Source organism: Dendronephthya gigantea, unplaced genomic scaffold, assembly GCF_004324835.1.
Source record: "Dendronephthya gigantea isolate DGI-Jeju-01 unplaced genomic scaffold, DenGig_1.0 000009F, whole genome shotgun sequence".
Taxonomy (NCBI): Eukaryota; Metazoa; Cnidaria; class Anthozoa; order Malacalcyonacea; family Nephtheidae; genus Dendronephthya; species Dendronephthya gigantea.
The window spans coordinates 2,194,008-2,219,020 of NW_021163019.1; the positions used below are offsets into that span (position 1 = coordinate 2,194,008).

A 25,013-nucleotide genomic window follows, 5' to 3' on the forward strand; every position below is an offset into this window, starting at 1 on the left:
TTTTGGTCTTTAGGATGAAAATTGATAATTCATGTAAGGATGAATATAGTTGAACAATGACCTCAAGATGGCGCGGGGCATAGGAGTGGCAAAATTTTGAAGACAAAATAACGAATTAACTAGTGATGCCCCTATCACTAATAAGTAAATTCATTTGGTATAAGACTAAGGGAATTCTGTAGACTTTATTTTACTATGTGGCAGAGTGCGACCCATTAAATTTTCCCACATAAAATTACTACACTACACAAAGAAGATGAGCAAATTTTGAATATGCAAAAATAATCTATTCATTAGCAATAAAAATAGTTCATTGCTATAACTCATTACCAATAAAAATAATTTACTCATTCAATACTTAATGAAATTTAGGTAATCTAACTACATATAACAGCAGAATACTTATGCCTAGGTAAATAAATAATATTCTAGATTTGAATTTATATATTTTTAGGACCAATCAAGTTTTATTTTTTATTCTATTAACACATAATCAAGTTTAAATTCTTTAAACTTTGAGGTAAGAGACCTGCACTGTTTTGATTATAGACTCTGGTATTTTAAATTTAGCTGACTGCTATGAATCTTGTAAGGAATAGATGCGCAAAATCTGATCCAAGCTTGATGGAATGTTTGTGACTGGACAGCAACCATGTTCTGTGATAAATTGATGTATGCACGGATAGCAAAAGACAAAGCCAGATGACACCAAAGTGGCCATGTTTGTGTGAACCTTGTGGCATAAGGGACATTGCAATGGGTGAGGTGGTAAACCGCAACCATGCTTTGATATCTGAAAAAGGTGTTCAAAGTTCAACAATTATCTGGTGCTAAACACATCCAAAATGAAAAGTCAATTAGGGTACATTACAATACTGGATACAACAGCACTAAGGCCACCTTTCTCCTAGTTTTTACCCATGATTGCAAAGAGTAGATCAGTGTAACACTGAGCAAGTTACCTTTGGCATCTCTGGAGGAGGGGGGATGGGTAAGTTCACAACAGACGATGTTATCTCGTGATCTGTAGAGTACCACCATTCAACAAATTGTAAAAAGAATATGACTGCAGGCATGATGACTGTAACAAACTTGATCATTTTATCAAGTAAAAATCCAGGGATTGACAGAAACCTTTGCCATAAAGATTTGGAACCAGTGAACAAATCAGTATGAAAACCTAATAAATCCTCACTGCTAGCTCTAACAAGCTGCATTTGAAGTGCATGAAATACTGGAGTATGATAATTCAGTAATTTCAACGTGTACCCCATTTGGTAGATGGCAGAAATACTTTGAATGGTGAAGTGGACCAATGGGTACAGGGTCAAAAACAGCAGAAACAGTTTATTTCGACTAGATTGTCCATCATCCTCTTCTCGTATAATCTTATCCCGTAACTTTTCAAATGCTTGGTCAACTTTACATTTCATGTAAGGCCAGAGGACGAGCGCAATTAAAGAGAGATATTGTAATTTTTTGCCCAATCTTTCACCCACGCCATTTGCCACGTTGATCCTTTTTAGATAGTAGAAGTTCTCCGACAACGAAGCGTTGTAACAGCTTAGATAGTGTCTTTGAAGCACCAAGTCGCATACCATATAGATTTCATCGGAATATTTCAAAATATGAGCTAATTTTTCTGGGTATTTTTGTGCAAGAATTCTGATTACATATTGACAAGCTGGTTTGAAGACAGAAGCGACGGCTTGATGCGCAACTATTTCGAATATAGATGGCTTGCTGAACGTCACTTTGGTGGAACTTGAAGCCTCTTCAGACATCACTCCTTTTTCAAGTTTAAGTTAAAAGAAATTCGAGCAGAACACGAAGTCAGGATTTCTAAAAAACATCATCCATGTTTTCAGGTTAAAGTCCTTCCTGATATACTTCAAGTAAAATGAAATGAAAGTGACTCGACAGCAGCATAATTGACCATAACAAAAAAGATGGCGGATGTACATTTTACCAGAATGCATTGCGGTCGAAAATCGCTTAAAAAAGCGAACTGACGTCTTTTAAAGGACAGGCATAAAACAGGAAGTTATTTTCTTCGCTGTGTTAAAATTTCACGTCACTAGGTGTTTTTCTTGCCATCTTTTTTCAGTCAATCATTCTTAATTTCCGCAATGCATTCTGGTAAAATGTACATGCCGCCATCTTTTTCGTTACGGTCAATTGGGACATCGCAACATCGCAAGGTAACATACAGGTAACATACAAGAGTTGTGACGGGGTTTGAAAAGTCCCTCATGGGTTTCAGGAGAGGAAAGGGGAAGAATCCAGGCACTCTACTGACCCAAGGCTGCAAGGGCCGGAGTACAGACTCGCCCCACTGCTCACAATAAAAAGCCGGACAGGAGTCTTGATTGAGCGGAAATTTTATGATCGGAAACGCAAGTCGCAGATGATGATAATTTATAATGACAGTTTCAAAATGGGGTTTGTCCCGGATAGCCGATGAAAGAGCACATATTGTCACACAGCAGTGGAGGGGCGTGGTGGCAGGAATAGACATTCTTTTAGATCAGTTATGATTTTTGGCACTTCACTCGATTCAGGTAAATTCTGAAGGTTCAAAAGGTCTTAATTTCGAGTGGAACTATGCACACTTCAAATTCAAGCCAGGAACAGTTGATGGAAAAATGAGTCAACTATCGGTCCTCCGTCGGGATTCGAGCCTACGCTTTTGCGATGCCGGTGCAATGCTTTTTCCACTGACTACAGAGGTGGCTGAAAAGAGCAAGCGTGGTTAATGTGAATAGGATGGTAATGCCGGGCATAGGTGAGGGTAAATCAGTTATGATTTTTGGCAATTCACTCGATGCAGGTAAAAGGTTCAAAGGGTCTGTATATCGTTCTCTATCGTTATCGCATAATCTCATGAAAAATTAATGACACTTGACCGCAACAGAACAATACAGCATAGAAACCCAGCGACATATTGTATATATCACACGCCGATCAACCGTGCATGTCTCGTGGCTAATAGCTCGATTTAATGCCAACTCGATGCAGCTTTAACCTTATAATTACTCCATCAGGGAACATTTTAACGGACAAAGGAGTCCTGTCAACAAGCAATTTGTTTCCAGCGAGCAAAACGTCACGATTTTCCTCGCATATTTCGGTCGGCGAAGTTAAATCTCGCTAGATAATCGATTGTGGTGAATATTTTTCACATTAATGGTTAATAAGAGGTAAGTCTACACACAACTGTTTCACATCCCCTTTTATTATACAGGATTTTTTATGTATTCTTCAAAAATGCTAAACGATCACATCTCAAAGACTTGTCTTAAAACGTGTGAATCTCTTCTAAAGGACTTCAATCAAAGTAGACGTTTGCGGTAACGTGAAGTACCTTCAAAAGCTTCTGTCTGTTAATACGTGACGGCTACACGAGTTCACTAATGTCATAATGATCATAAAACCTTTAACGATGTAATGTAAATCAACGGTTTCTTTCATTTTAAGAACCCATACTTGTTTTACTTTGAAGCAAAACCATACACCAAATGTTACTAATTAGAGCGCAATGATTGCATTTGCATTAACAACTCGATCACTCAAATGAACATGTTTTGGACGCATTAGAACGCAAGATAACATCTGAAAGGAGCATTCGACAAAATATCCTAAGCCGTTAAGATTCACTTTAACGACTTAGTTATTCTGAGACTTGTGCCACATTTTTTACTTTTGTCATATGTCAGACGACATTGATAGCAATAGGTTGACATTATCCTGATCAAGTAAAATTAAATTATGTTAATTCACTGGACCTGGCAATTTTCCATCAGACGACGACAATACTTAATTTGAATTTGAAACTTGGTTAAAAAACATTTGCATCTGTTTTGTATAGGAGTAGTATATGCAACAGATGAACAAAAGCAGAGGCACCACACAGAAATAAGTCGATAAATTGCAATATGGCAAGTTATAAAGCAGTCCAGTGTGTTGACACAAGCGAGAAAGCAAGTAGCTCTGAAGTGAATCACAACGAGAGATGGTACAGTGAAACAAGCGTACAGACAAGAGCAGAGAGACTGCTACCGCGACAAGACACGAACCTTCTACGAGGCCTCACAAGCGAGGTTATCGAGTTGCCGAACGACGGTCGGGTAGAGATCGTAGCCAGTCGACGGTTCGGAAAACGGGTCATCTCATCACGTGACAAGGACGAAGTTGCGATAACGTTCGATCACGACGATGCGATACGCATTCACATTGCCGCTAGGCAGAAATCGCGGGTGCAGAACGCGCTTCAGAACTGCGGGGCGCATATACCGCATGGGCCTGCAGTACTTGATATCTTTGTCAGCAGTATCATGTTCGTGTATGCGTCCGTCTTGGCGCTATTGGTCGCTTATGTCAGGAGGGAGTGGAAATACTTGTCTATTCTCCTACTGTGGTTTTTCTACATCATACTAAGAGTAAACAGCTTTAACACGCTTGGGGCAAGTATTTCCACTTTGAAACGAAAAATCTGGCATTTCACTGGTATCTCGTTTGGTATTGTATTCATGTACTTTACATTGGTGATCGTTTTTCCGATGTTGACCCGAGACGCGTACTACGAGCAGCCGACGACGACGTCCGATGATCGACCAAGCATCTTACTTATAATGTCCACCCTGAAGGCAAGTGTTGCCTTCGCCCTCTTAGGAATGGCATCCAGGAGAAGCTTCCATTGCGGAAAGATCATTAGTCATATGGATATAATCAACTCACTATTACTAGGAAATGTTGATATCTTCAACTTAGTTGAAGCATTGAGTCTTAAAGATGGGGTCTTGCCCGTAATACCTAAGGGAAGTGCAATGGAAATTAGTATATTAGTAGCTTGTGAGGTGGCTTTTCTCATCATTGCCCTAGAAGCGTTAATGCCTTACTCGCTGATAACACTTGACAAGCAAAACGTCGGAAAAGTTAGACAAGATGTAAGTTTAAAACGGACCAAAGAACAGGCGATTGTGATGGTCTATCCGTACTCGTTGCTCGTTCAAAACGTGCCGTTTCTTGTGATTCGCGTGCTCTTGTTTGCGTGCTACGATTCCCTTCAACTCGCGTACATGATCAAGAACGTGACGAGCATCGTCCTGGGCGCGATAACGCTAATTCGTGCGCGCAGCAATTTGATGAAAAAAGAAAACGATGCGGCGGAGTTTCTGGGAACAGCCTTAACGCATAGGAGAGTTTCCGTTTAGTTTCATCGGAGTGATAACATTTCTAAGACCTTCCAAATATTTTGAGTACACAAAATTTTTGAGGCTTCTAGTAATATTTAAGGCAGATTAGTTGTAGAGATGTGTTTTAGCTTCCATAGGATTTTGAAAACAAAATTTTAGAAGCATTCATTCATAGGTGTGAGTTTTGATTGTAATTTGTAAATCATGCATTCCAAGTTTGCATGTAATGGAATGCCTTCTTTGCTAATTAAAGACTCTATTTGCAGCTGCTTGCGTTTTGTTATTTTATTGTTTTGTTTTTTTAAATAAATTTTCTTTATCAATTGCCATTAAACCAGGCCTTAGATACCAGGGTAACAAAAGGTCAAGGACAATTAATGGACAACTAAAGGGCAACAAAAGGACAACAGTTATTGCACATTGCCTAAGGGGGGGGGGGGGGGTGACATGAGCCAGCAAGCCCGTTCGTTTCAGCCTTTTAGCAATGATTGTAGCTTACATGTTCTCCAAGCACGCATGTGGTATTCCCTCTTGTTGCCTCACCAAACTTATAATTTTCATCTCTTTATTCTTGTTCTAAACACTGGTTCTAAATTATACAACAGTGTTGCCAGATGAAATTTCAAAACGCGGAGCGTTTTTCGTATTGCTGGGGCTCGGAACCGCGCCCTGCTAAATATAGGTCTCTGAAATCGCCGCAAATGCCTCTCAATTTAAGGATTAATGGAAAATAATAGATAGTATGTAAAGTTTCCAGCATGTTTGGCGCTCATATACAAACATTAAACAATATAACCATGCTTTGGTTATGATGTCAAATTTTTTGATATGGATAACCACGCTGTTTTAATGGTCAAATGCTTGTCTAATGTAAAGTTTCCAGCATGTTTGGCGCTCATATACAAACATTAAACAATATAACCATGCTTTGGTTATGATGTCAAATATTTTGAAATGGATAACCACGCTGTTTTAATGGTCAAATGCTTGCCCTATGTAAAGTTCCCAGCATTTTGGCGCTTGTATTGCTTGTAAATTTGAGCGAACTAAAAAATATTCGAAATTAAAGACTAATTACGGAAAAATTATTGGTGGGGCTAAAGCCCAGCGAGCCACCCTGCTCCACGGTCCCTGTTTTAAAAAGTTCATAAAAAGTTCGCAAATCTTCGAAGTTCATAAAAAGTTCATGAAGAGAGCAAAAAGTTCACAAATCTGTGAACTTTGTTCACGATCTGGCAACGCTGTAAAATAAATATACAACCACTGAGCCACATATATGAGGGACATACACTGGACATACATGATACGCCGGATTATGTTCGGAAAACGGCTAAAATCGACGACACGGCACGACTAGCTCCGACTACGTATACCTTTAAATTTTTGTTTACAAACAAAAAATTCGATCTTAACATACATTAGTAAACTTCTTGTAAGAACTAACTATGGCTTCTCACGGAAATGTCCTCATCATTAATAACGATACACACTTTAGGAGGGAGTTTGAAAAAAATAACAACAAATTGGTCGTTGTTGATTTCACTGCTTCGTGGCAAGTTATAACTTTCATTGACACTTGACAATTCATGCAAAATATATTTTTCTGTGGTTAAGATTGGATCAATATAAATTCTGCTGTGTATTTGTAATGGTAGTATATATATTTTCAAAGGTGTGGGCCATGCCAACGAATTGCACCAGTATTTGAACAGTTAAGCAATCAATTCACAGACGCAGTTTTTCTTAAAGTGGATGTTGATCAATGCAGAGTTAGTAGAACTTGTATTCTCAGACCTTCCATATCAAAGCAGTGTTTTCAATAAAATATTTTCATTTAATTTGATCTACAATTTACAGGAGGCAGCAGCGAGCTTTGGTATCAGAGCAATGCCGACATTCCTTTTTTTTCTTCATGGCCAAAAGGTTGATGAAATGAAAGGTGCAGATCCGGAAACATTACGGGAGAAAATACAACAATGGGCTATTCAAAGCAGTCAATCCGTAAGCACAATAGATATTGCTGCAATGAAATAAGTTTAGCCCTAAATTTAGCCTTATTAAAAGGCCTGTGTTCTCTGTGGGTTATCATATTATGTTATTATTTATCAGCCTGTAGATTCAGTAAAGGTGGCTGCTGGTCGTCAATTGGACTGCTTCAGAGAACTTCTGGAAAACTCGCCAGACATGTTTGACAGTGCTTCTCAGTTGTTGCTGAGAATTGCAAATAATATTGTACAAGAACCAAATGAACCAAAGTACAGGACTTTAAAACTGAGCACAAATACCTTTCAAAATAAACTTTTACCCGTCAAAGGTGCTGTGGAATGCCTTTTTGCAATGGGATTTGTGGATGTAAGTATGATTCACTCATTTTAATAGAAAGATCTTATTTGGTTCAAGTGCTTGAGAGAAGAGACCATTTGAACACAGTCCTGGGCATTGCTGCCAGACAAAGTACACCGATTAGATGGTTGTTGATAAAGTGAAAGGTGATAATCCCCTTGTTCATTAGATAAGTTTAAAAAGTAATATATTGTTATTTAGAATGATGATCAAGTTGTACTTGAAGCAGGCAAATCATTGGAGGACTTAAAGATGATTCGAGATACAATATTAGACGAGCGCAATAAACGAGAGGTTCTACGTAAAACCATGCATAGAACATAAATTTACAGTTTAATATTATACAAAACATTATATTGATTTATTAAATTCATAATTACTTATATATTATTGATAGCCACTTGAATTATTAAAAAATGCCAAATATTACATATTTGGTGCTAACTATAATGTTTTTAGGTTTAAATTTTTATTCAGGCCTAAAGATTTTTTAGTTAATCCAACCATTCTGTCCCGAATACTGCATATGTATTGGATCACTTGAACGTACCTGTTAGTCAATTTTCTTTATTTCTTTGGCTTCAATTTCACTGTGATATCCAGTGGGTAGTAATTTTGGTTGTCTAGAGGTTGCCGGAAGATCTGTGAATGTTGCCAGCAATTATCCTTGTCATTTTTCTTGCATCCTAAAGATGCCGTAAGCTTTATTATCACTGGGTGACCACTTGGTTTGAATGTGGTGTCAGAGACTACACAAATGGATAAAGCTTCGTAAGAAACATGATATTTTTCTGCCACTGCCACAGAAACAGGCTTGCATGAGATTAATTCACTACAGCAAACAACGTCCAGGTCTTAATAGTTAATTCCATTCTATCTGTGGCAGAATCTTCCTCAACATACAGGAAGATTGGCTAGAGAAAAGAGTGTTCTCTATACTGGACTATTAGCCTGGAAAAATAATGAATTGAATAATGAATCCAGTATTGATAGTTTTTAGTAAAACTACATTAAGGTGATTACAAGGAATTCTATCTTCACAACAGTAAATTTTGAAGTTTGATTTGAATCAAGATGATTTGCGTTGACCCAAGATGAAGTTAAACTGCTTTCGAAAAACGCGACTCCAGGAAGAAATTTTGGACTAGTGTATAAGGTAGTTTTGACTTAAATATCCTGTTAAAAGAGACCAGAAGTAATAAAGATTCCCAGTGATATAAACGGAGTTGATACTATTACAGTTCCTCTAGTTGTTATTACATTGCACAAGCAATGCAATAACATACATAGGATTGTAAGAACTGGATCTCTTGTCGAGAAAGAACTAATTGAACAATTTACATGACTTACTTCCATCTAAGATCTTGATAATTCCCCCATCTTTATCTTCTTTCAACTCCATCTTGGCCTCGCCATCTTCAAAAGTTGTAAATAACGCCCTCACGGACACTTCATCTATTTCACACCCGCACTCGCTCACGTCGAAAATCCACGTTATCTTGCCTGATTCGGTGCCTTCCTTCCGAGCAAGATAGCTCTGCAATAGAATGGAGTCTGTGGGTGAGTGGGTGTGGTGGACGCCCCCACGAGGAGGACGCGTTTGTAGAAGGGGTGTGTTGTTTGAAATTAGTCTCAAGATTTATTGTATTAATGCGTTTCTCGCCTACTCGCGTTTAAAATTTGACGCGTTTGTTATGACTCCCCACCCATCAGAATCGTCAACACTCACTCAGCAGGCGGAAAATGGTCAGAAGAGATTGAGTGGTACGCGGTTGAAGAAACAGCTGCGTTAAATGGTCTCAGTTGTATTGAGTATAAGGACCTATCTTCAAAGGTCTGTTCACACTATTCTTATAATCTTATTCATTTCTGATGGACGTTTTATAGTCCGTTTATTTGCAATATATATGGGAAGCAAATCAACTAAAACTAGTGCAGTTCTGCCTTATCAATAACAGACTATATTCAATACGTCAGAAGTGAATTGGATCTGACAAAATTGGATATTTGGATAGCATAATTTCATGACCATTACCATCTTCCAATCATGTTCTTCTTTTCGAAATACGGACGTCATGGAGTTGACACCATTTTGCCAGCCCTTGACGTCATCGTTTCCTGGGATGACGTCATCCTCCAGTCCACGGTAATACATATCTGTCGCAGTGGAATAACGCACTCGCATGCTGAAACGTCAAAAATAAGTGCACGAAATGAAGACGTGAACTCTCGAGATATCGATCTTGTTTAGAACAGCGAATGACCTAAAAATAGACTAAAAATGAGTGGGAAGAACTTTTATATCGCGTTTGTTGAGGTCAACAAAGTTTTAGCAAGATGTGAACGAAATCATTTTGACATGTTGTCACCAGTGAAACGAATGCATTATACGATAAAAACAAACTGTCAAAAACAAATTGGTAACAACCTATGCGTATCTATGATCATCTTAGAGGTCGCTGTTTGGCCCTATGTAGAACTACTTTCGTGTTTTTTTTTTTACAATTGTAAATCTTTTTCGAGGTTCCAAAAGTTTGTGCACGCCACAGTACTGGTTGAACCCAGTGGCGTAGCCAGCCCGACAATTTAGTCATGCTATGCTATTATTTTGGTGTTCTATTGACTGTGAAAGCAATGAATAATGATAATAACATAAAATTTGCATAGCATGACTAAATCGTCAGGCTGGATACGCCAGTGGTTGAATAACAAGTACTAGCCTCCCTATAGAGTAAGATTTTTGGGCAATGCCTGATCTAAACGAGGTCAATATCACTACAGAGGGCAGTTGTTAAAATCGAAGATTAGAATAATTGAATCTGCCGTCAAGCTGGGAAGATTACCCAAGGAGTAGGAGGACGAAGCAACATTGATTACATTAGCGATTCGAGTAGAGAATCCAATTAAAAAAAAACGAAATTTGGTTGGTTTAATTTCGAGATATAACTAAAAAGAAATTATCGAGATCCTCGGGAGGCCAGATTGCGGCCGAGCGCGTTCAAAATATACGTGGAGAAATGTATTAATTACTCACAGTGCAGGCTCCCCTGCATAGCTTGTTTCTTAGTATATTCACGTCAACGTTAAGTTCATAGCTTCACAAAAGTGCGTGTAACACACGCGTGCTGGCCTTTTCCAAAGAGAGACAAGGAGTTTACAACGTGTACTAGCTAGCACAGAAATCAGGGGCCAGGGCAAAGGGAAGAAATCCTAATTTCCTGGGCGACAGAAGTGTAGACATAGCCGTTGTTGGGACCGAACTTTGTCTAAAAACACGAGTGAAGTTGATCACTCCAGAATTTGCCGTATAGCACCATCGCGTTAACAACATTTGTTAACAATTGTTAATAATATATTTTAAAACTCCGATGGGTTTGAATGACGGGTTTGAAAAACACGTTGTCCACAATTGAACAGCTTGAAAATAGACAACGTGCAGCTCACCTCAATGGGAAGAAGTCGATGCCATTAGTCTATCAATGCCTCGGCACTTGGCCTGACTTTTTGTACACGAGCATATATTTACTAAAACGAAACAAATGCTAGACCTCAAAACATGCATTATCACAGATTTATACTTTTCAATCTTCTTATACTCCATTGTCCAGAAAACCCAGCAATGACCACACCCTGACCGAAGAAAATTGCAATTTTCTTTTCGCGAAACCGAAACTATACATATACTAAATAAAATCCATAAAATATTAAGGCTCGGCGAGAGTGCATGAATATATGCACAAGATATACCTCAAAATCGGGACAACAAAAACTCATTCGTGTCGAGCTGATGTTATATGCATTTTGAAGCTCGATATCCTTACTTCAGTCCCGCGAAGTTAGGACTGTCGTAGGGCGTGTTTGACCGGATTGCCCGCATCTGGTCTTCACAAGATATTGTAAGGCGAAATTAATAACATTTGCAAACATTGTAGAAGATAACGGCAACAATAAATTATTTAATAATAATTGAAAAATAAGCCGTATAAAAGGAGGGATTAGCGTGGAGATCAGACAGACGACTGCGGTATCCGAAGAGCTAAAACTCGAGAAACGCAAGGGGAACCACCAGGCTTACGTTTCGACATGAAGATGCTTCAAGGAATTCAGACTGTTCTTTTACTTTCCTGTCAGTTTTGGTTTGTGACCAGAGGAGAGGCGGTGTTGACGTGGAGGGAAAACGACAGGTAGTTATGGAATGTACTTTGAGTTAGATTTAACGGATTAGATTTTGAAACAGTGTAAAGTTTTGACTTTTGACTAAATCTTCGCGGTGAGATGGACGAAAATACCCGCCGAGAACATAGCAACTTCCTTGAGTGGACGTACATTTTCGAAAAGCGATGACTGTAAACTAAGAATTTGGGGACGTTTTCTTTCAAGGCACGGTGTTTTCAGTTTTATCAAGAGTTTTTTGTAGTGAACTTAAAAGAGTATCATTCGAGAAGTACAACAAGTAGTCAAAATTGAGAAAAAGTCATTTTAAAAGGCCGTCCGTACAGCTTGTTTACATGAGCATTTTGACAAGCGAAATATGTCAGGAAACATTATCGAGCGTTTGCTTTTTTATACTGTGTCATAGTTTAATAATGTCCATATATAATATTCACCACACTAACCTAAACCAGACGATGTTTTACGTCACGAGTACAATTTTCTCTGTTCATATTATCGAAGTAATCTTCCAAAATAAAACTCCAACACACCTCGGAATTTCTGAGTCAACTTCAGAGAATTGCATAAAGAGGTCGTTGAAATGATGACGAATAACTTATTTACTTTATTTAGAAATGTAAATCAGAAAAAATATATTGATCTGGTTGGTGTTGAAGCACCAAGAGGTGGAAAGAGAGGAATTGATCTGGCTGGTATTGAAGCACCAAGAGGTGGAAAGAGAGGAATTGATCTGGCTGGTGTTGAAGCACCAAGAGGTGGAAAGAGAGGAATTGATCTAACTGGTTTTGAAGCACCAAGAGGTGGAAAGAGAGGAATTGATCTGGCTGGTATTGAAGCACCAAGAGGTGGAAAGAGAGAAATTGATCTGGCTGGTGTTGAAGCACCAAGAGGTGGAAAGAGAGGAATTGATCTGGCTGGTGTTGAAGCACCAAGAGGTGGAAAGAGAGGAATTGATCTGGCTGGTATTGAAGCACCAAGAGGTGGAAAGAGAGACATTGACCTGGCTGGTATTGAAGCACCAAGAGGTGGAAAGAGAGGAATTGATCTGGCTGGTATTGAAGCACCAAGAGGTGGAAAGAGAGGAATTGAACTGGCTGGTATTGAAGCACCAAGAGGTGGAAAGAGAGGAATTGATCTGGCTGGTGTTGAAGCACCAAGAGGTGGAAAAAGAGACATCAATCTGGTGGGTGCTGAAGCACCAAGAGGTGGAAAGAGAGACGTTAATCTGGCTGGTATTGAAGCACCAAGAGGTGGAAAAAGAGACGTTACTCTGGCTGGTGTTGAAGCACCAAGAGGTGGCAAAAGAAACATTGATCTGACTGGTATTGAAGCACCAAGAGGTGGCAAGAGGAGGACCATAATTTATCTGGCTGGCATTGAAGCACCAAGAGGTGGAAAGAGAGAAATTGATCTGACTGGCGTTGAAGCACCAAGAGGTGGAAAGTAAATATATTAATCGTTATTGATGAAATGGAGAACAAATTATTAAAAGGAAATTATACAAAATGAAAATATATAATAAGCTAATGTGAAGAATATATGAAAGTGTAGGTGAAATAACTTAGGTAAGCATGTATTATCACCTAATATATAGAAGTAACCAAACAATGTATTAAGTCACTTCTCCATGCATAATACTGGAAGGTGTTCTTAAATTGAACTAAATATAATTTGCAATGTCATATTATATCTGCATTCAGTTTTAAACAAATGTTCAGTCTTCCTAGCCCAGTCCTAATGCCTGCTAGCGTCATCATGGGGAATACAATCTTTGTTACATAACCAAGATCTTGGAAAAGTGCATATACTGCTTACCTTCCAGCCTGAACGTCTTTTTCATTTGGTTTGAAAACAAAACCAGTTATGGCCTGCAAAATGTAATCAATTGTAATCATTATCAAATGTTACCACCATTTTCAAATGCTCCCATCAAACTATTCACCACTAACCTCCTTAGAGGATTCCCCTAGTTCTCCCCTTGCCCTGCGCCATTCAACACTCCCGGAGGTGCGCCCCTGTCTCTCCTCATCTGAAATCTCTTTTTTAACACTTAGAAAACTCACTAGTTCCTTCATGTTTTGTATCTCAGCCTTTTGTTTCTGTTCTTTGGGTAACGGGTCTAAGAACTGAAGTTAAATGAAACAACTTTAAGAATTAGGTCACATTATTTTCATGACTTCCTGATACATCCACGATGCTCTAATTTCATACATTTTTGTTAAACGTGCTGATTGTTAATACAAGCCAGGTCTCTCGGCATTCATTTCGACGTTTTCTGACTTCCTCGTGTTTATTTGAATATCGCCACGTCACATCCATTATCTGTAATATCAGTACACAATGCAGTGAATAAGGCACTTCTGTGGTTACTAACCAGATAATCTTCCCTTTTTGAAAGAGAACTGTCTGGCAGTCAAAGCTTGATACTGTGTGGTTTGTTTTTTACCTGGTTTTTTGCAAAAGCAATGATATAAGTCAGCTTCTTGTTCCAGCCAGCTTCGTAAAGCAGCGGGCGATCGCAAATGCCTTCACATGGATCACAGTGCAACCATTTTTGCTGTGCATCAGAGAACACCTCAGTCCATACGTGATCAGTCCAATCCAAAACATACCGAGTTTTAAAGCCCAATGCAATACAACACATTGTAAAGGCATTTGCCCATTCACCACATCGACCAATTCTTGTCTCTATATATAAAACACAGCTTGTGTCAGAGCCAAAATTGAACAACAGGAATATTTATGACACATAAGAAAATTACAATACCCAGCAATTTCTGTGGATGGTTATATCGTGGAAATCTCATGATTTTTTTGCATTTTGGACATTGATAGAGTTCAACACGACCCGCTCCCCATCTCTGTTCTTCGGCTGTAGCAACACCCCCTCCTATTGCAGTGCCTTGCATCTGACAATCATCACATTTCAATGACCTTGTGAAGCCATGAAAAAAGTCAGCTTAATATGAAAAAATAAGCACTTTGTTACCATACAATACCCAGAGTCAGGTTTGGAGTCAGGAAAAACATTACTGCAGTGCAATAAAAATACCGTACTGTATACCAATATTATCAAAAATTTTGAAGAATGGATGTCTTTTTATGTGGATTTTATGAGAAATATTCTTTTTATCTCAAATGTGACATTTTATTAGAAAAAATGACGGTGGCATGTATTAATAAATTATAGATGAAATACACGTCAAACTTACATTTAAACCATTTTAAAAGGGCCAATAAAAGGCAATCTTCTAACGACATCGTTTTGCCTTCATTTTCAAATTTCTCCTTTTTAATTTCCTCCGCTCTTCCCTGTAATTCCACAACAGGAATATGGGAAAGATACAAATCTTGCAGCTTTGTGTCTTCATACATCAAGACATGGTTATAAGACGACAAGAGTTTGCCGTAAAATTGAGCTTCTTTTCTCTCCATTTTGACTATTTCAATGCAATAGGAATGTTTCCTCACTATCCAAACTTGTTCTAGTATTCCATGTAAAATATTGCAGCTTTAAAAAGCTCAAATAATGCTTAATTCAATAATTCAGGAAAATTCATATTATTTTTAAATTATTTTCTTCATTTGTCATTCAGTAATTGTAACATATATGAGACGTCAACAAATGCTCTGATTGGTTGATATGAAATGCCCCGGATGCTGCAAGTGATATGAATGGACGGAAGGTGACAAGAAAGGACGTGATGTGTCAAGTGGGAATGTGATAAAACATGAATGGATATAACGTGGTATGTAATAAAACTGAAGAAGAAATGAAGAATGTAATACGTGTCAAATGGATGAAATCTGAAATAAATCCTAGGAGCAAAAATGAATTGTATTTTTGACCCAATGCAAAAATCCCAGTTTTCCCGGGGGAAAATGTAAATAAAGGTCGAGTATATGACCTTTGGACAGGACACATGATTTTCCTACTTGCTTATTGCATTTCTGTAACCTGAAACCAAATATCGAAACTATACCGCCACATGTAGTGTAGTATACAATATCATATTTAAACATTCAGTACCTCAACCAGCCAACCTTTATAATAGCATGGGCGCGTTACAGAGGAGGTTGGACAGCTGTCACGTGAATTTCTCGACCAATGAGATTGCGCTATTTTCCAAGCGTGCTTGCGAAGATTTTGAGCGAGAAAATTTACATAAGACGGAGAAACATAAAAATATTGAGTATATTTTTTAAAGTTTACTGATTAAAACGCATATTTTTTGAAAAAAGATTCATTGGACTGGCGATATCTGTCGAGATTATCGAGGTAAGCGTTACTTTTTAAGTCGATTTTTATAACTGAAGTTGGTCGGGTCGTTCCGAAGTGATGAGTCATGTGCTTGTCTGTTTACAATTTTCAAAGTTGAAAATCTCGAATTCCTGTGGTTCGATTTTTGAGATTCTTTGTAAGAATGAAGTTAAGTATGTAAAAAAAAAATCGGCTGGATCGACCCCTTGCGACCCCACACCATTTCCGAGATATCGGGCTTTGAATTTACCACTCTTGTTTTGAGATGTTCAAAATAGCGCATTTCGGGTCAATGGGATATTTCCCTTTCAAATATTGTTTAACTACATAATTTGTAATATTAATGTAAATTTTATTTGTATTCATGGTTTAACTTCCTTAGTTATTAACATTTAGACGGGAAAATAGTATTTTTTTGTATTTTATATAGATTTCCATTTTTGGCAGTGACGACTCCTATGCTCATTCGCTAACGCCTAGCTGTAATCCCACAACGTGGTCAATTGAGTGTTAGATCAGCACATTTCAAACAACCAGAAGGCTTACCACCACCACCACCTTCACAAAATTGATAAATATGAAACATATTGTGTGATTATATGTTTTCACTTCTTCAGTAAAATAAACTGACATTTATATTGGTTCTGTTCTTTAGATGCTTGTTGATGTTTACAGTTAGTGTGAGTTAAGATCTGCATTACTAAGCCATTGTGTGTTAGAACTGGCAATATTTATGTATATTAGGTTGATTGAAAAGCTAAAGGCATGAACACCTTATCTAGTACAATTGATCTTCAAGTTTGCATGAATTGTAAATGCTATTAGCATAGAAACAATAGCATAGAAACAAAAAACAATGGTGTGTGTATGCAGGTTTTTACTTTTTTGAACATCATGTAAATATATGTATAAATGCAAAATCTTGGCTGTTTTGTCAAGGCAATTTTACTTACAATATTTTATAACCATAATAAAATTTGATGAGTTTATTTATTTGTTCATCAATAAATACAGATTTACATATTTATACCATGTATTGTATGAATATTTTTCTAATTTTCTTAATACTGCAAGGGTTTGTATGAAATATCACATGACAGTGAAGTGCTTTGGTTATAGACAATAGGTTTTGAGGATATAAAATAGAAAGCCTGGTTTCCATACAACATTGTCAGGGTGTTGTGTTAACCATTAAGAAAAATATCTATCATTATTAGTTATTATGCAACAACTTTGATTGTCATATGGAAACCAGACTAAAAACAAGTTGATGGCAAAAATGCTGGAAAAATCTACATAGGTTAGCCAATGGAAATAATTGCAGAAATTCACAACTTGCAAACCCTGGTTCTTATGAAATTATATGTCAACGTACACTCATACTAGCCCTTACAATCTGACCTTCCCATTTACCACGCCTCTTTATCCAGATTTTTGGATAAAATCCTATTTTTAAAAAGTTAACCCGAAACTTGATGTGTTCAACATAGACGTCTAGTATATCTCCTGCTGCAATCAGTGGATGTAAATACTTGCAATGTTCAGAAGCTATATATCCAACATTTTCCCATTGAGTTCCATAATGAAGATCAATAGCAATTGCATTTTGGTCCCGAGGATTCTCCGGCTCTGGTCTTAGTCTAACATTTACTGATTCATTATATTCAAGGGCAAGATATGCCTGTTCCAGATGATGTTGGTAACTTTGTTCATGAGCAGCTCCAATGCACTTGAATGGTAGAGCATGAGTGATTTCTTCCTCATCACTTTCAACTTCTTCACTTTCATCTTCTTCACTGTCCTCATTATTAATTTCGATGTCATCAAAATCAGGAGTAACCGCATCCACAGCGCTCGTATTTTCTGTCAATACACGATCCACATCAAAATCCCAAATTAAAAGCATTCTCTCCGCTTTACAATGAATAAATTCATCAGGGATAGTACCAAACTAAAAAAAAGTTTCAGTTAAATTTTAATACACAAATCAAGCCTTAAAAGTTAATAAAAAATATTAAAAAATGAGGTGTTGACAAGTACTTTATACTAACCTCAAATATAGTACTTGCTTTAACGTTGATGACACAAGGAGATTTAAGGCCATTCAACTTCGAAAGCAGTGCTTCGGTGTTTGGTATAATACAAAGTCTTCTTTCAGACGGAGTATTATGAAAGGCGAAATGGCAGCAAAGCCCATGCAGCTTAAAAAACGGTAAACTCGGTACAGTAAAAGATAAGTCGTAATGCGGATCGCAACAATACATATACATCATAGTATTTTGCACTATCGCAGCTTGAAAATCCTGTCTTTCGAAAGCATCCATTTTTCCTATACTCGCAGAGCTCTTCACATCACGACAGTCAAAACGTCAAATGAAGCGTTCGCATAATTGAGCGCTCAATACCCATCATGCTTTGCGGCCTGCTGTCCAACCTCCTCTGTGCTCTGGGCGCGTTACTATACCGCGCAGAGATTTAATCTAATCATCAACTTTCATCTATTGAAGAATGTCCAAAATTGAGATGAATATTTTGTGGTCTATACATCATCGGAATTTACACAGGGATCTTCGTACTATGCACCGAAATTTGACAAAGGTAAGTTGAAATCGATTGGCAGTTCGATTATGTAGAACGATTGCATCGTGTTGCAACGATTTTAAACTGCACGGACATCGGTACAATCTGTATAGATGAGAAAATAATATGTATTAATGTAAAAAACACACACAGCGCCAGCGGTTAAAACTCTGCACAAAGAGGATTACACAAATATCCAAGTAAATATCCACGTTGGTAGCCTATTGAATTCTATCGAGTCAGATATAATGAACCAAATTATAATGAACCAGGCGCAATTTACTTCGAATTTTAGATGCCCTATTGTGTTTGATACAGCGTTTCCATCTTCAAAGACTCTGATATTGAAATCGTGCACTGCGCACGCGCAAAAAATTAGGCTGATTGCACGTCCGAGCTCTAAATTAGACACGATTTACTGCACGTGGGAAGGAAAAACGCGGTACTTTATGATCAAATTTGCCATCTGTTCTAACCGCAATGTCAAGCAAGGAAAAGTTTGTCTCCTTCGACCGTTCCTTCGTGTGGGCAAGATTGGCTATGTCAATAGGTATGCAGGGGTTAGTGCTCTATACCCGGTAAACCGCACGGTTAACCCTCGCTGATCTATTGTGCTCGTGATTGGTTAATCTAATAGAGTTATCGGCATTTGATTGGTTCATGGTCCTTCAGTGGTAACGGCAATGGTAGTCAATCTATATTTAAAGGACCCTATACTATAGTATGTTCCTTTTTAAGTTCAGACGATTTTACCCCCCCCTGGGAAAGCACAAATTTGGGGGTAAATCAATTAAGATTTTCTGGCACCTCAATCCGCCTCAATGGATAAGGAATAATATCTAAAAGGTTAATAATCTTGACTTCCTGTGAAACCCATACCGCACAATCCAAATTCAAGCCAGGGCTCCCCTAAAGCCATTTAAAAGGCTCCCCTAAAGCCATTAGCAGGCGACGAGAGTTAAGATTATTTACCAATCACAGTCCTCCGGTCTGGCCAAAGAGAATTTGCCTATAGCTTTCAACGTTTATTCAAATGTTTAGACACAAACTACGGCAGTTTATATTTGAAGAATCATTATCTTGCACGTAGACACGTTTCACCTGTTACCTGCAGTGTAAAATTAAAATGCGCATAACTTGATAGCTGTTACATAGAAACGGCAGATGTTATGTTTGGGTCGTTCAAAACATTGCCAGCGAGGCACATCATTACAACGAGAACCTAGTTCAAGTTTATAATGGGTGTTAACTGTTAACGAGAAAAAACAAAGACTCACTTGCTCGGGCAGATCAGTATTTTCAGGGAAAATTTTATAACCTGTTTCCACTTAACTAAAAATAGTAAGTGTACTTTTACATACTTGATTGCTATCCTCTAATCTCGGAGAAATTCAAAACAGAAAGCTTGAAGCCTTAAACGTGGATATTGGGAAACATTTTGTCTTTTAATCTTACGGTTTGAACAAACTAAAAACATTTTATATTTATCAAAAAAGTTTATATTTATCAATTTTATATTTATCTGTCTGCTAAAAAAGTTTCTAAATGCAACTGTCAATAATTCTACGTGTAATACGTGAGTGCATGAATGTGAGCTATTATGGCCACCGTAAAAAGGAAAGTTAATGCATGAACTAGATGTTCTTTAACAAATAAGACAGTTTCACGATCTGGTGAGCTTTTAATAAGCTAGGGTTTTTGGAAATTTTCGATGTTTCTCGCAAAATTACAGTAACATGCTGTACGTAGTCTGTTGTGTCTCGTTGTCACCCAGTGCTGTCCAGTAAGATATACTAATTGTCCTGGAAATTACCTGAACTAATATTGAGCCTGTGTTACACACTGCTGTGGTCCAGAGGAAGCATAAGATTAGCAGATGAGCCATGCATTACCTGACAGGACCCCCACCCATAGGGATAAAATCGTCTGGTGGTACGAAGTGATAAGCGTCTGCCGTTGTACAGAGTGGGTCCTGCGTTAGGCCACAGTGTGTGGTTAGGCAGAATACTGAATATAGCCTGGTGTGTGCATGTTCCGTGTAACCTTTCTATTCATTAAATGATAATATTATAAATGTTTTCGTAATCCCGACTTGTTTACAATGTTCGAAATGCGTTATTTTTGTTTAAAATGCTTCGAGCATGCATATCGCATTATATATAGGATTCTAACCCCATGATCCAAAATTCAAATGCACGATCACAATGCTGACGTATTGTAGCCACTGATTGTAGCAGGACAAATGAACATTGTGAATGTATACATTAATTCTACGAAATCATAAAGTCGCGATAATCCTTTCAATGTTTGAAGCGATTAATACCATAGTATATACATACTTCTCTGCAAGTCCTCCAGTATTTCAATTCAAATAATTTATCATTTTGTCGAGAGAACATTGACGTTTGCGAGATCACATCAATATCAGCGACTCTTGACCGCATTGTTCTGTGATAGGTGCAGATCAAGGCGCATGGTAATGAGACAACAACGGATCAGCGTTTATAAAACAATGATGCGACGTCGGGCATTCACGAATTGGGCGAATTGCCTGTTGCGCTCACTGGACAAACAGATCGTTGACATATTTAATCCGAACGAACGCGAGCTGTTCGATTCGTTGCTGGAAATCGTTCTCAATAAATCGGAGAAGAAATTTAAGGGATCTTCACAGGAACGAAGAACAGGCGAGCGAAAGGCCGTCTTGAGCAAGGCTGAAGAATTTAAGAAGAATTACTTTCGGTCGGAGCAAGGGCAAGGTAATTATGAATAGACACGCTTAATCTTGTTTCATGACTTTTAATCTTCAGTTAACCATCTGTAGTTTTTTATTGCTTGCTGTTTCAAAATATAGAAACGGTTCCATTTCGTTGCAATGCATATAATGAATATATATTCTTCACACAATCTTTATGCTAAATATATGAAAGCATTCGTGGTTGATGAAAAACAAAAACAAATTTGGAACATGCAAAGTTTGTATATTTAAAAGTGAATATTATAAGATTATAGATATTTTTTATTCAACATATTTTCTTCATATACTTTACTAGAGCGGAATAATCCATTCCCGTCATGAAATACGATCATTATCTGCACGATATATTCAAACAAGTCCATACACACTTCAAAATATAAACATAAAAATCGACTGACTCTTAATGTCGAACGATGAATTCGAGTCCTATTGCGGTTGCCTACGGAAGAAAAAAATGCTCTGCTTTCCCAATTGTGGCGCAGTGGTTAGCTGAAGTATTTCAAGCAAAAATATTCGATTCTTGATTCAAAAGACGTCGATCTGATAATATTACTATTATTTCTATCAGTTGACTTAGCGAAGCACAAGTTCGGTGTGCAATACAGTATATAGTTATTGGTTCTCGGGAAACGATTTAACTTTAACGTGAAAGTTCAGCTTTGAACGAAGCTAGAACGATTGTACAATGAATGAGGTTGATTGTAGAGATGTCTGTCCTTCATCTCTCATAGAATAGGTTAATTTAAGCGATAAAAGTGAATCGCCATTTCGTGATAATATGCCTAAAGTGATACAAAGGATTCAAGTTGTTTCCAATCGTTATTTGATGATAGGATGGAAGCATTTGTTCCGAGACAAATGTTAAGCCTTTGTAAGACACGCGAGAGCAATGAGTTCACGTGGCGACATAACAAAGAATAAATATTGCCTGACAATTGTGCAAATATGCTGCAGTAGAATGCTAAAAACTGTAGCACATTCTGAAGCGTGGAACTCTAGCAGATGTCCACCCCGATAAGGCTCGAGAAACATCGCCGCTTAGACAATAGGAAAAAACCACGGTTTTTCTAAGCCTAGACAAAATTCAATTATTATTGAAAACGGAATCACGCAGATAGCGTCTGATCACACAGCCTATTTTTAAATGCAAATTTCCATACATAGAAGCAACAAAAGCAATATTGAATAATTTAACACGAGTCACTGAAGTACATATGCTATTACACGCGAAATGATTATAGGGTTCACATGGTAGCTTGTCGGAAATATAGGTCGGAATTTGTACAAACACGGAAGATGAACCATTTCTTGCATCTTTGAGGGTCTTTCCGAAATTTAACTGTGTGATACGAGGTTGTGTTTGCTACAGTCAGCACTCGGGTCAGATTGAGAGCACTTACTGATATTGGAGTCTAAAATTGAAACACTGTAAAAAATCGAAACAGTAAGTTCTAGTCTAGTCAGGCTGGTATCCGTCAGCACTCAGTCAGACAAGCAGTACTGCAATGATCAACTAACATTAAAGCTGAGGATGAACTGAACACTGAATAAAACATTGAAAAGCAGTAAGTACTAGACTAGTCAGGCTAGTATTAGTAGCAACAGTCAGCACTCAGTCAGACTAGCAGTACTGGCATTAAGAAAGGTTGAAAGTGGAACAATGAATAAAACATTGCGAAGCAGTAAGTTCTAGGCTAGTCGAGCTGGTCTTAACATGCAGCTACAGAGATTCACTAAAATTCCATCTTGTCTTTCCAGACGTGAATCGCTTTACAGTCGTCCAGTTTATTTGGGATCTGATAGAGTTCTTTCACATATCGCCTGGCAAAATTTTATGGGAAATTGAAAACGCACCAATGAACGCCAAGGACATTCTATTAAAGTGGCTCAACAGCAAGCTTGGAAGGAAAATCAAGAACTTCACGACTGACTGGAATGATGGGACGGTCCTTTGCGAACTCGTCAATGCGCTCGATCCAGGCCTGATTCCGGCGCGAGTATACCTTCAAGGTAGTTGGCCGCAAAAGAATGTTAATGTCGCCATGGAAACGGCAGAGAAAAACTGGGGCATACCTATGATAATATCCCCGGATGATATGATATGTAGTGAAGTGGATGAGCTCAGCGTGATGACGTATATAGCCTTGATATTTGAATACGACCTCGAGAGGAAATCACCTAATCAGAGTCCACCTTTGAGTAACGGTCATCCTGAAATCAAAAGCATAGAGAAGAATGACTTCGAAGAAAAAAACGTCAATTCAGAAAATATAACGATTACCACGAAGCGGAAACCTGAATTTGGTAAAGTTGGTAAGGAAATTGAATACAGACTGGACCTCCATGACGTCAATGCTAACGAGATAACAGTTTCAGTCGAGTTTAAACCCGCAGAGAAATTGACGCAAGACTACAAACCCGATCTTAGGGTGTTCTCGATGGGAAAAGGACGATTCCGCGTTAGGTATACACCCAATCTTGCGGGCAGCTATCGATTGTGTATGTACTACAAAGATGAGCACATTGCCGACAGTCCGTACTGCGTCGAGGTTTTGCCAAAGTTGAAACAGGAGAACGGCAGAATGGATTCAAACAATAACAAGAATTGGAGTAAGATATTAAATGAGAATTGTTTCAGCAACGGGCTTGAGGCTAGAAAAGAATCAGGGGAAATGCTTAAGGAGAAAGGTTTCTACGGATACGATGGTGAAGGTTTGAAACAGGCCACTGTTGGGAAGCTAGCAGTATTTACTGTCATCACCGATAACCGCGATAAAGGACCGTTGAGCGTCTGCATAAACTGTCCTGCGGTCTCACTGCCAGTGCCGCATGTGAAGAGCACGTGTTCGAAGAACTATTCCACGCATACGGTGGCGTACATGCCTACGTTAGCTGGGATCTACAACATCTATGTTAGATGGGGTCTGAAATTGATAAATGGTAACCCGTTTCGGGTGCAAGTCAGTGAGCACGATTCAGGCATCACAAAGGTGGCTCAGACTGTCGATAACTCAAATAAAAGAAGATCAACTCAATTTAGCCACATAAAAGTCTACTATTCTAGTTCGTCGTTAGATCCAGTCGTAATGCGAGAAACAGAAGCGCTCGAGAAACTGCTTCAGCGATACGGCCTGACAAGAAGCTCATCGGATGACACCTGGGTGAGCATCGATTTAGAACTGCAAAAAGACGAACGAGATTTGATCTTTCGTTTGGCGGACACGAGAAGATTGCCTTTGTTGTTCATTCACGAACAATGTCTTGGCAGTTTTGAAGATATCTGCGAGTTGGATAGAAAAGACGAACTAGAGGAACGATTGATGTATAAAATAAGAAAGGTTTAGGATAGGATTAGACGTGTCTTCAGTCGCTACAACGTGACTCATATCTGAGTAAGCATAATAGCTTGGATGGATGGGTTAGTTTCACTCTGGGCAGCAACCTCACTTCGACATGTCATCCAAATTCTGCACACGTGAATCCGACATGTCATCCAAATTCTGCACACGTGAATCCGACATGTCATCCAAATTCTGCACACGTGAATCACGCACGCACGAATAGCATTTTAGCAAAATGATAATAAATATTCTAAACGTTTATTTATTACTGTACAAATGATAAAAGATATTTATTATTATTACGAAAGTATTAAAATAGTCACCGAAGCTTTGCACCACAGTACAAACACAGGTTTAATAAA

General features: G+C 38.2%; 7 protein-coding genes across 9 annotated transcripts; 4 read left to right on the plus strand and 3 right to left on the minus strand.

Moving 5' to 3' along the window:
* Positions 1–397: 397 nt before the first annotated feature.
* On the minus strand, positions 398–1,869 carry LOC114517726 (peroxisome assembly protein 12-like). The gene is made up of 2 exons (XM_028537537.1): positions 963–1,869; positions 398–793 (listed from the first exon to the last, which is right to left on the minus strand). Exons 1-2 carry the CDS (start codon positions 1,782–1,784, stop codon positions 578–580), a joined length of 1,038 nt encoding a protein of 345 aa, XP_028393338.1. The 5' UTR covers positions 1,785–1,869; the 3' UTR covers positions 398–577.
* A 962-nt stretch (positions 1,870–2,831) lies between these two features.
* Positions 2,832–5,240, plus strand: LOC114517737. The gene is made up of 2 exons (XM_028537548.1): positions 2,832–3,200; positions 3,869–5,240. The coding sequence occupies exon 2, from the start codon at positions 3,936–3,938 to the stop codon at positions 5,211–5,213; it is 1,278 nt and encodes a 425-aa protein (XP_028393349.1). The 5' UTR covers positions 2,832–3,200; positions 3,869–3,935; the 3' UTR covers positions 5,214–5,240.
* Positions 5,241–6,574: 1,334 nt separating this feature from the next.
* Positions 6,575–7,948, plus strand: LOC114517706 (protein disulfide isomerase-like 2-1). Its single transcript, XM_028537502.1, has 5 exons — positions 6,575–6,747; positions 6,868–6,964; positions 7,053–7,196; positions 7,305–7,547; positions 7,740–7,948. Exons 1-5 carry the CDS (start codon positions 6,641–6,643, stop codon positions 7,860–7,862), a joined length of 714 nt encoding a protein of 237 aa, XP_028393303.1. The 5' UTR covers positions 6,575–6,640; the 3' UTR covers positions 7,863–7,948.
* On the minus strand, positions 7,927–15,316 carry LOC114517703 (peptide-N(4)-(N-acetyl-beta-glucosaminyl)asparagine amidase-like). Of its 2 annotated transcripts, none has more exons than XM_028537499.1 (9): positions 14,924–15,316; positions 14,479–14,670; positions 14,158–14,399; positions 13,923–14,033; positions 13,661–13,837; positions 13,527–13,579; positions 9,574–9,724; positions 8,889–9,075; positions 7,927–8,287 (listed from the first exon to the last, which is right to left on the minus strand). In XM_028537499.1, exons 1-9 carry the CDS (start codon positions 15,144–15,146, stop codon positions 8,106–8,108), a joined length of 1,518 nt encoding a protein of 505 aa, XP_028393300.1. In that variant the 5' UTR covers positions 15,147–15,316; the 3' UTR covers positions 7,927–8,105. The 2 variants fall into 2 exon arrangements, with proteins under 2 accessions (XP_028393300.1, XP_028393301.1); XM_028537500.1 differs by having other exon boundaries at positions 7,929–8,287; positions 14,479–14,645; positions 14,924–15,016.
* On the plus strand, positions 11,381–13,398 carry LOC114517704 (collagen alpha-1(XXVII) chain-like). Its single transcript, XM_028537501.1, has 2 exons — positions 11,381–11,722; positions 12,324–13,398. The coding sequence occupies exons 1-2, from the start codon at positions 11,622–11,624 to the stop codon at positions 13,156–13,158; spliced, it is 936 nt and encodes a 311-aa protein (XP_028393302.1). The 5' UTR covers positions 11,381–11,621; the 3' UTR covers positions 13,159–13,398.
* Positions 15,317–17,215: 1,899 nt separating the features above from the next.
* LOC114517483 lies at positions 17,216–18,407 on the minus strand. Its single transcript, XM_028537221.1, has 2 exons — positions 18,024–18,407; positions 17,216–17,923 (listed from the first exon to the last, which is right to left on the minus strand). The coding sequence occupies exons 1-2, from the start codon at positions 18,294–18,296 to the stop codon at positions 17,339–17,341; spliced, it is 858 nt and encodes a 285-aa protein (XP_028393022.1). The 5' UTR covers positions 18,297–18,407; the 3' UTR covers positions 17,216–17,338.
* Positions 18,408–18,425: 18 nt separating this feature from the next.
* LOC114517482 (filamin-A-like) lies at positions 18,426–24,999 on the plus strand. Of its 2 annotated transcripts, none has more exons than XM_028537218.1 (3): positions 18,426–18,570; positions 21,010–21,311; positions 23,069–24,999. In XM_028537218.1, exons 2-3 carry the CDS (start codon positions 21,026–21,028, stop codon positions 24,652–24,654), a joined length of 1,872 nt encoding a protein of 623 aa, XP_028393019.1. In that variant the 5' UTR covers positions 18,426–18,570; positions 21,010–21,025; the 3' UTR covers positions 24,655–24,999. The 2 variants fall into 2 exon arrangements, with proteins under 2 accessions (XP_028393019.1, XP_028393020.1); XM_028537219.1 differs by lacking the exon at positions 18,426–18,570 and adding an exon at positions 19,698–19,893.
* The last annotated feature ends 14 nt before the right edge of the window (positions 25,000–25,013 follow it).

What these genes read in the sequence shown, in the direction of transcription:
- LOC114517726 (XM_028537537.1), bottom strand. Translation starts at nt 1,784, where the DNA reads ATGTCTGAAGAGGCTTCAAGTTCCACCAAAGTGACGTTCAGCAAGCCA. An exon ending in CTCCTCCAGAGATGCCAAAG is followed by an intron (nt 794 to 962) that starts GTAACTTGCTCA and finishes CACCTTTTTCAG; the next exon opens with ATATCAAAGCATGGTTGCGG.
- LOC114517737 (XM_028537548.1), top strand. Translation starts at nt 3,936, where the DNA reads ATGGCAAGTTATAAAGCAGTCCAGTGTGTTGACACAAGCGAGAAAGCA.
- LOC114517706 (XM_028537502.1), top strand. Translation starts at nt 6,641, where the DNA reads ATGGCTTCTCACGGAAATGTCCTCATCATTAATAACGATACACACTTT. An exon ending in CTATTCAAAGCAGTCAATCC is followed by an intron (nt 7,197 to 7,304) that starts GTAAGCACAATA and finishes ATTATTTATCAG; the next exon opens with CCTGTAGATTCAGTAAAGGT. An exon ending in TTGCAATGGGATTTGTGGAT is followed by an intron (nt 7,548 to 7,739) that starts GTAAGTATGATT and finishes ATTGTTATTTAG; the next exon opens with AATGATGATCAAGTTGTACT.
- LOC114517704 (XM_028537501.1), top strand. Translation starts at nt 11,622, where the DNA reads ATGAAGATGCTTCAAGGAATTCAGACTGTTCTTTTACTTTCCTGTCAG. An exon ending in ACGTGGAGGGAAAACGACAG is followed by an intron (nt 11,723 to 12,323) that starts GTAGTTATGGAA and finishes TACTTTATTTAG; the next exon opens with AAATGTAAATCAGAAAAAAT.
- LOC114517703 (XM_028537499.1), bottom strand. Translation starts at nt 15,146, where the DNA reads ATGGAGAGAAAAGAAGCTCAATTTTACGGCAAACTCTTGTCGTCTTAT. An exon ending in TTGCTTTTGCAAAAAACCAG is followed by an intron (nt 14,034 to 14,157) that starts GTAAAAAACAAA and finishes CTGATATTACAG; the next exon opens with ATAATGGATGTGACGTGGCG. An exon ending in TAGGGGAATCCTCTAAGGAG is followed by an intron (nt 13,580 to 13,660) that starts GTTAGTGGTGAA and finishes TACATTTTGCAG; the next exon opens with GCCATAACTGGTTTTGTTTT.
- LOC114517483 (XM_028537221.1), bottom strand. Translation starts at nt 18,296, where the DNA reads ATGGATGCTTTCGAAAGACAGGATTTTCAAGCTGCGATAGTGCAAAAT. An exon ending in AAGCAAGTACTATATTTGAG is followed by an intron (nt 17,924 to 18,023) that starts GTTAGTATAAAG and finishes ACTTTTTTTTAG; the next exon opens with TTTGGTACTATCCCTGATGA.
- LOC114517482 (XM_028537218.1), top strand. Translation starts at nt 21,026, where the DNA reads ATGGTAATGAGACAACAACGGATCAGCGTTTATAAAACAATGATGCGA. An exon ending in TCGGTCGGAGCAAGGGCAAG is followed by an intron (nt 21,312 to 23,068) that starts GTAATTATGAAT and finishes TTGTCTTTCCAG; the next exon opens with ACGTGAATCGCTTTACAGTC.